The 8,582-nt window shown below is 48.5% G+C and overlaps 1 protein-coding gene across 4 annotated transcripts in view; it reads left to right on the forward strand.

The window, feature by feature from the left end:
• GPAT4 (glycerol-3-phosphate acyltransferase 4) overlaps positions 1 to 5,773 on the forward strand; it is a 36,709-nt gene extending 30,936 nt beyond the window's left edge. For all 4 annotated transcript variants that reach the window (XM_081046090.1, XM_081046092.1, XM_081046091.1 and 1 more), the window contains one exon: positions 1,935 to 5,773. In XM_081046090.1, coding sequence (XP_080902216.1) covers positions 1,935 to 2,043 — 109 coding nt within the window. In that variant the 3' untranslated portion in view covers positions 2,044 to 5,773. The remainder of the gene's footprint in view (positions 1 to 1,934) is intronic.
• The last annotated feature ends 2,809 nt before the right edge of the window (positions 5,774 to 8,582 follow it).

An 8,582-nucleotide genomic window follows, 5' to 3' on the forward strand; every position in this document is an offset into this window, starting at 1 on the left:
TCAGCCGAGTCTAGGAGAACGTGAATTTCAGAAGGATGTTGAATCACTGACTCCATTTACAAAGACTTCTCTCCCTGGTGTGGAGATTGAAGCTCACCAGCCCTGGAGTGTGAGCAGTTTGACTCCTTACTCCTAGTTTCAACTCAACTACCCTCTGTGACCTTGATCTCGGGGAACATGGAGCCCGGGATGCTTGGCCTGAAGCACTTGATTGTGTGTCCCTCTCTGGGGTTTGTGCCAGTCGACCAGGGCACCCAAAGAGGACTTGTCTCTTTCGGGAGGGTCGCCCTGATAACTGACCTGGAAACCTCATAGGAGTACTGGGCTCTCAGATCTCGTGTACTTGGCAAAACCAGACCATCCTTAGAAAGGCAGAGGTTTCATTTTTTGCTTTTTGTTTGTTACCTACTAGAGTAGGAGTTGGCAAACATTTTCTGTAGAGTCAGTAAATATTTTAGACTTTGTGGCCATGTGCCCCCTGTTGCAGCTGCCATTATAGTGTGAAAGCAACAGAGATGATACATCAGCGAGTGAGTGTGTCTGTGTTCCAGTGCAGCTTTATTCACAACAACAGGTGTCGGCCTGGATTGGCCCGGGGCCATCCTTGCCCTCTATGCTAGAGTATGAGATAGTTATACTGTAGCAATACAGGAGTGGTAGGAATGACTGCTGGTTTGGGGAAAACATTCCAGCCTCTTAAGATCCCTAGGTTTAAGCGTAAGGGTCAGCTCTGGAGGGCATTTGGCTAAAGTGGGCATTATGGGGAAAGTGTGGAAATTCAAATTTTAAGCGAACCTGTGGGTTCTTAGGTAGGCATGGCCTTCAGATGATAGCTTTTTTAAAAATGCTGACATTTACTGAGTACTCACCATGTGCCAGACCCTGCTGCTGACTCTCTGTATGAACCCCTTTCATCCTCACAGTAACTCCATGGAGTATGGGAATCGTTACTTCCATTTTTCATTTGAGAAACTGAAACTCGGGTTAAGTAACTGTTTCTGAAAGTCACAAACACACTGGGGCCAGATTTTGCCTCAGGTCTGAGCCAGTTCGGCTTGTGGAGCTCGAATGTCGACCCACTGCCCCACATTCCTTCTCCCTGAGGCCTCAGAAAGACAAGGGTGGTGTTTTGGAAAGGATGCCTTTGCTCTGGATTTGAAAGGGTGTAACAGTTGTCTGGTCTCCCCGTGGAAGGTCTGCTAGTAATGGGGCTTCAGCAGAGACCTTTCCACCCGTACTGCCTCAAAAAAACAACAACGTGTAGCAGAAAGACTGAAAGTGGGCTTGGATTTTCATTAGTCACTGAAGGTGAGGATAATTCTAGGGTGTATGCAAGGAGTTGGGGTGAAAGGTGGCTGGGAGTCAAACTTTGAGAAAGGAAATCTCAAGTTGAGAGGATTTGCTTGGTGCACATGGAGGGAGGTGCTGGGATTCCCCTGCGGCACCATCCCTGAGCATGGACAGAGGAAGGAAGAACGTGTTTCCTCTGTGTCCGTTGTTTGCATGAATTTGGAGAATCCTTGGGTCTGAATTTTACAGGTTATATTTCACAGACCTGCCTTATAGATTCCTTGTAAGTCTCAATATTTCTTAAAACTTGGTTCACCATCCATAATGCTGGAGTACCTCCTTTATCTTGTGTAAGGTGGGGATGAATGTGCAAGTAGAAAGAACTTTTAACTCCTTGGTAGGTTTAAGCAATTACAGAGTACCTTAAATAGAAGCAGTGAATTTTGACCCAGGGCAAGAATGAGAGTTTTGAGGTAGAAAGCATGGATTCCAAGAATCCAGAGCCAGTGTCTGAGCTCATCCGGATGAGAGAGCCGTGGAGGACTTTGATTTTCGGCAGGTTTTTCTTTGTGTTTGCGCAGCACGGTGTATTGGCTTTGCTACAGGGGGGCTGGGAATCTTACCTGCAGCCTTTGTCTCATCAGGGATGGTGGTCTGAAGAGGGAAAAGGTGAAGGACACGTTCAAAGAGGAGCAGCAGAAGCTGTACAGCAAGATGATTGTTGGGAACCACGAGGACAGGAGCCGGTCCTGAGCCCGCGCCTTGCGCTGGCTGGGTCCACTATGCCTGAAGTCCTGCCGCGGGGCCAGCCGCGGCCCCCACCGCTGCATTCTTTCCAGACTCCGGGTCTTTGGGCTGTTCTGGATCCCAGGACTCCAGCTTTTTCAGAGCCGCCTGGACCCCTGGCCTTGCCATCTGAAGCGAATGCTGCTGGGTGTTCTGCTCAGGACGAGAGGCCTTCTTATTTCTTTTACGATAAGCTCATTGGAGGAATGCCATTAAAGTCAGCTCTCCACCTGTGCACGCAGGGCTGACTGGGTGGGGAGAATCAGCCCGTTCCGTGCTCGGGAACAGTAGGACACAGTAGGACGTTGGCCTGTTACGGACGCCCTCCGTAACGGCGTTACGGACGCCCTGTTACAGGGCCTTGGCTGAGGGAAGGGGAGGCATCGAGAGGCATGTGGCTTGCCAGCCTAATCGTGGCCCCCCCAGCCTACCCCCAGCCTTAGAGCTCTGCAGACTTGATAAAAATAAAACTTGTCTGCAGGTGCTTTCAGCAAAATGAAGTTTTAAATTTTTGTGCAGTCACCAAAGGGGATGGGAAGAGGCAGGATGGACCACTGGCTAGTGTGATGGGAGCCAGGAGTGATTTCCACATTTAAAGTCCAGTGCTGACCCTGAACTCCCATGTGACTTGCTCTTCGTTACACGTGCCTCAGTTCCCCTCTGTAACCTGGAGTGGGAGGGGGAAGGGTGGTGATACCTACCTCACAGGGTTGTTGTGGGGATTAAAGCGCTACAGTGAGTGAAGGACAGTAAAGCGCAGCGTTACAAGTACAGGTCCCTGAGATGTGGCAGGACCAGCTCTGAGCTCCTGCCCAGGGCTTGGCAGTTGTTGTGTGAGTAAATAAAATTGTCTTTGATGGTGAATGAATTGAGGGGTTTTTCCCTTCACTCTTTCTCCCCTAGATGTAGCCCTAAGCAACCTGTTTCTTATCAGAATCACAGAACATAACCCCGGGATTGGAGGGAGTCCAGCCTGACTTCTGAATGAGGAGTATTGTTTAGGAGAAGGTAAACTACTCATATCGAATGGTTCATTTAGAATTCTCTGGTTCATTTAGAATCCCCACCACAGACTGAGATGTGGATTTCTGCACAGATGGGTGCCGTGGGATTAGAGGTGTGTGATTGGGGCACCATTTGTTGAGGTCGGGGCGGGGCGGGGCCGTCTGTAAGGACTGTGGGAAGCCACGAGAAGCTGCAGGGGCGAGGTAGGAGTGGAGGTTCTGCATCCGTGAGGGTGGCAGGATGGGCAGTGGGCATTTGGTGCGCCGTGGGCTTCCATATGGCCAGAGGGAACCAGGCTTCCTGGCCTCCTGCACCTACCTGCAGTCACTAAAGGCAGGTCCAAAGCCAGCCACCCCCACTGCTTCTAGGGTCCACCAGGTTCAAATCCTTCAGAAGAGGCCTCACCTCTATCATGTACTCATTTAGCCTCACCCCCTCCCTGCCCTACTGCATCATGGCACAGTCACCACACCTGTGCCAACAGCCGTGGTAAGTGTCGCTTCTGAGGCCACCCTCCGGCCTGCGATTTGGGGATGCGGTGGCAGTGAAGCCTGCTGCGTCGGTTCCTGGGCTGGGAGCACTTGATCTCAGCGGACGGTGCTGTGATTCTCACCCTAACTGCCTGTCTGTTGCTTTGTCTCCCCAAATAGCGTCCCCTTTCCTCTCACCTGTCCTTTTGCTAACCAGTGGAAAATTCTTTTTCCTCTCAACTAAAAGACACTATCATGACTGTAAGAACAGCCTCTTATGAACTGTTTTGCAAAATAATCAAGAGTAAACAGTGGGTTTCAGTCTTTATAAGTGATAATTAGTGTTTAAAAACTATCTGGAACGATCTTTAAAAATTGGTCTTGAAAACCAAGTTCCCCATTTAAACGTTTCCTTTAAAAGCCTTCTGCTGATTAGTACATTTATTTCATGATTTTCATAGGTATTTTGTAATATTTTAATGTTTCTCACATTCTTTTCAACAAACCTGTCTGCTGATGACATAACAGTATTGCAGGAACCTGGTTTAGAATCACTGCTATGTAAAGAAATACGTGTGGAGACTAAGCAATGATTATTTTCCTCCTACTAAGTAAGAAGAGGGGATGTGAATTACATTCCCCTCCCCCAAAAAAAGTCTCGTAAAGTTTTAATTTAGTGCTTGCTGTAAGCATGCCGACTCCTTAGCCTGCTCTATTCTTTTCACTGGGGATCCTGCAGGCCTCTAGTTTATCCATAAGCCAAAATACTTGGTTTAGGATAACCGAGTTGTTCTTGTGGGAACGCCGCATGGCACTTAGGAACAGCAACGAGAAGCATGTAAAGGACAAAATACACTCACTCCGGTGACCCCAGCAGTGAGGACGCTCTTGGAGTAAAACCAAGTGGCGTTAATTAGTGGGATGAACCCTAATCCCACATCCAAACCTGCTCCTCTTTTGCTGTTCTGACTTTATTTCTCTCTTCCGTAATCCATAACCAAGGACTTGAGCTAGACGATCTCTAAGGCTCTTTCCACCTCCTTAGTTTCTGTAATTTTTAAACCCATACGTAGTTCAAACTTTGGCTGTAAGCTCTAAAGTCCTCTGGGTTCAGAAATAAAGAGAAGTCAGTTTAAAGGCATTTGCTTCCTCTGAAACAATGGGGCTAGTGACACTCCACTAGGTAGCGGGAGTCCCAGTGTCTTAGGGGATTGGATTGTGGGCCTGAGTGGGTTTGATTGTGGATCCTGGAAAGACTTTTCACTCAAACATGAGATTTTTTTTCCCCCCAGCCAGTTAGATAAGGAACTTTCTAAAAAGGCTAGTAAAATTCCCCTGCCAGGGGAAGCCTGATAGGAAGCTGTCAGCCAGGCCAGGGCTCAGCAAACTGAGCTTGACGGAGATGACATCCTTGTGACATAGTAGAACCAACTTTGAAACTTGGTTCTTTACCTAATGTCAAACCCCACTCCCTGTGGCTTGATGTGAGGAGGAGGTGGGGGTTCCGAGCCCTGAATGCCCTGACCGGCCCAGTGACGAGTCCTCGGGCACTGTCCTGTGTCAGCCCTTCACAGCAGCACCCTACTGTGGCTCTCACTGTTGTCCTTCGAAATCTGAGACTATGTATAGCCTGCCATTTCCTTCCTGGAATTGACCAAACACTCAGTGGTCTGTAGGATAATGCTTCCCACGGTCCCTGATGCATGAGAGTCCACTGTGTCATAGGTCCCATCTGCCTGTTATGCATGTGGGGTGGCCAGACTCGGTTTCTCCAGTTGTGTCAACCTGTGTGGCCTGGGTCGTTGGGACTAGAAGGGGAGCTGCATGCACACTGACTCTTGGACAGGTTAAGAGACGACCATCCAGCCATCCATCTTCCATTGCACTAACACCCCCTCTCCCCCCAGTCAATATGTCTCTCTCCGATGGGAAAGTTAATAAATTTTGCTCTAGATTAAAAGTATTGATCATTTCATTTGTAAACGATAAATAAAAAGGGGGAACTTTTCATTGCACCAGGGGTAGCGTCTGGTGTATTTTGCTGGTGGAATTGCGCTAGCTGTCGGCGGGGTGGGCTTCTCATATGCATTCTGGCTGGCCAGCTGCATTGATTTCCTATTAGTCTCCCAGCACCACCCAGTAACACATCATTTCAGTACCGGCTATTAATGGTCTTTTGATAAATAATCACTTGTAAGTCAATAAATTTTTATTAAACAGTGTGGCTCTTTGATTTATTAAAATCCGACCGTGTTTGTCTGGGAGAAAAGGAATGCTGAATTGAAGTGGAGGTTTTCATACATCTTCCTGACGCTGAGCAGTCACCACACACTCCAGAGAAAAACAATTGCATTTTAACAGAAACAAAACAGCCGAGTTTGGAACTTGGACCCAGGGAAACTTTATCTCCGTCAGTCTGAGGCTTACTCTGCAGGGAGCAGCAGGCCTGAGGGCTCCGTGTCAAGAACTTTGTGTTTACTTCTGAGAGTGGTGAGGTCCCCGGGCTGGGCACCCCCCTCCGTGCCTTCTGGGTAGCACAGACTTTGCCGGTTCCACAGGCGGGTCCCCTGGTCAGCTCTTCCCGGCTGAGAGATGCACCCTGATGATGGCAAACATTTGAGATCCATGAGACAAGCTGGACTGCAGGACCTTTTAGCTTCCTTCCTGGCCAATCCCCAAAGTCACATCTTGTGGCAGGAAATGCCGAGAGATGGTCTATGTTTTGTTATGTAGAGATTTGGCTGTATAGATTATTTTAAAAAGCCAATAGCTGACGATTGGAAAGCTTTTTTGTGAGATTGTCACTGACAAAATTTGCTGTAAAGGTTTTGACACCTTTTTATTGACATTAACAACAGCCCCAAACATGAATTTAGAGTGGCTCAACCACTGAGTACGGAACCAGAGCTCCCAGCTCAGAGGCAAGTCTGAGAAAGGGAAAAAATCTGGCTAGTAAAATGTTTTTATGACTAAACACTAGTTGGAACTAGTCCTTGGCCCTGCCCTTATGCAGGCCAGTGCTGCTGGCTTCTTTTCCATTAATATTTCGTGTGACATGTTAACAGGAGAAGGGCTTTTGAAGTGAGGATTGCTAGTGAGTTCAGCTAAGCATTTTGATGTTTTCAAACATGTTTAAATCCCATTTAAAAATGTTTTTTAAATGTAATGTTTTAAACCTGCTGCAAGTTTTCTCTGTTGTGGTTTGGAGTTCCTTTTCTGTTCTGGTGTTGGGGGTGGCAGCTGCGGCGTCAGGGGACCTGGAAGGGGAACAGGAAGCTGGAGAGCAGAAAACAAACATGACTGTCCTGCCCAGTTGGTAAGTATTAACGTAGGGGTTTTCTGGAGAGTGGCCCATTCTCCAGCATGTTCACAGTTTTCTAGAACATGAGTCACATCAAGTCTATCTGCATTTTACACATGCAAAATTCAAGTCCACTTTCAAGGTTAAACAGGAGGCTTTTGTTTCCCTTGGGGCTTTACCTCTAGCCTTTGTTAATTCTCCCTTACTCTGCTTCCCTCGTTCATATTCGTTCCACTCTGTTGTTAAGACTTTGGCGGGGAAGTTGGAATCATCATCGAGTTTCCTGCACTCCGCGAGTTTACTTGCGGTGATTTTGAGTCAAGTACATTAAACTATGGGAAAGGAGTGACTTGCTGTGCAGTTTCCATGATAGCAACTGGGTGGGGGGTGGGGTGACGCGAAGGGAATGAGATTGGCCTAAAGGAGTTACACGGGGCATTTGGACCACCATCCAGCAGGGACTGCACCACCTGTAGGTATAACTAGGCAGCAGGAGACCAGGGGAAGGTGGTCGGGAGGCTGTCTCCCCTGAGAGTAAGGGTGGAGACCTGACGCTTCCAGAATGGAGGATCTGGTGATTGTAAAGAGCTAGGACAGTGTGTTTACTTCTCTTGACCCCCTTACGGCTCCCAAAATACATTTTCATTGCACTTGAACTCCTTCACATATTGCAGACTCAGCTCTGAATGGCTGAAAATGAGGTCAAGGGAAGGTTAGCTGGTGCTGTCCCATGTGATCCCATCTGGAGTTTTAGGCCAAGATATTCTTCAGTGCTCTGTGCTCCCTCCCGCCCTGGTTTGGTGTCTGGACAGACATTTGCCTCCCTCGCTGAGGAGCGGCTCTGCAGGACTGGCCAGGGAAGGTGCCCCATGTCTCGGGGCCCCTGGTTTCTGCTGCTGTGGCACTAGTTTCAGGGAAAGGCCTTTTGGGGTCCCTGGTTCCTGCTGCTGTGGCAGGGGGCTCGGGGAAGGGCTGCTTGCAACTCAGATTGATCCACCAGCTGTGATTTGTCATTTCTCCGAGGCAGGCGCTGTTTTCTCTTGCTTCAGAAGGCCCCTTCGACACCTGCTTTATTTTTCTTCCTGCGCTGACGTGACGGGAGACAGGTGTTAAACTACTTAATCACTTTAAAATTGTTTTAATTTTCTGTTTTTTATTGATCTCTCCAGCACCAATTAATCAGCTCACTGGACCAGGCAGTTAGTACATTAAAAATTGTCAGAGAGGCCGTGCATCTTGCAAAATGTCTAAAAAATATTCAGCTAGCAAATTTCGCCTTTCTTTGGCAAGCAACAGTCCTCGGCCCACAGAACTCCCACTTGAAAAAGGGCCTCTGTGTCTGAGGTTTGCGTCCAGGCATATTCAGGGTACAGGAGGGACTCTGGCCAGAGAGGCTTCCTGTGGGAAAAATGGAAGCAGAAATCCTTCTCATCACAGTTTTGCCATCTTTCCTTCTAATTTTTGTTCCCTGCTTCCCACACAACCTTGGGTCTCCTTTTCCCAAGAGTGTTGGGAGTGTTTGAAGAAACGTGTGCTTGCTCTGGCCCAGGGGTGGGACTAGGTGCCCACAAGGGCAGAACTTCACCGTCTGTCACAGCCCTTGGGGCCATGCACCCAGACGGCAGCCAGATCCCCTCACCCTGGACATTGGCACTTTTGACTTCTGCAGATGGAGAGCCACCTCCCCAGGTTAGGAGCCCGCTCAACCTGGTAACTGATGGCAGGTGGCT

The sequence above is a fragment of the Rhinolophus hipposideros genome, assembly GCF_964194185.1.
Source record: "Rhinolophus hipposideros genome assembly, chromosome: 4".
Lineage (NCBI taxonomy): Eukaryota > Metazoa > Chordata > Mammalia > Chiroptera > Rhinolophidae > Rhinolophus > Rhinolophus hipposideros.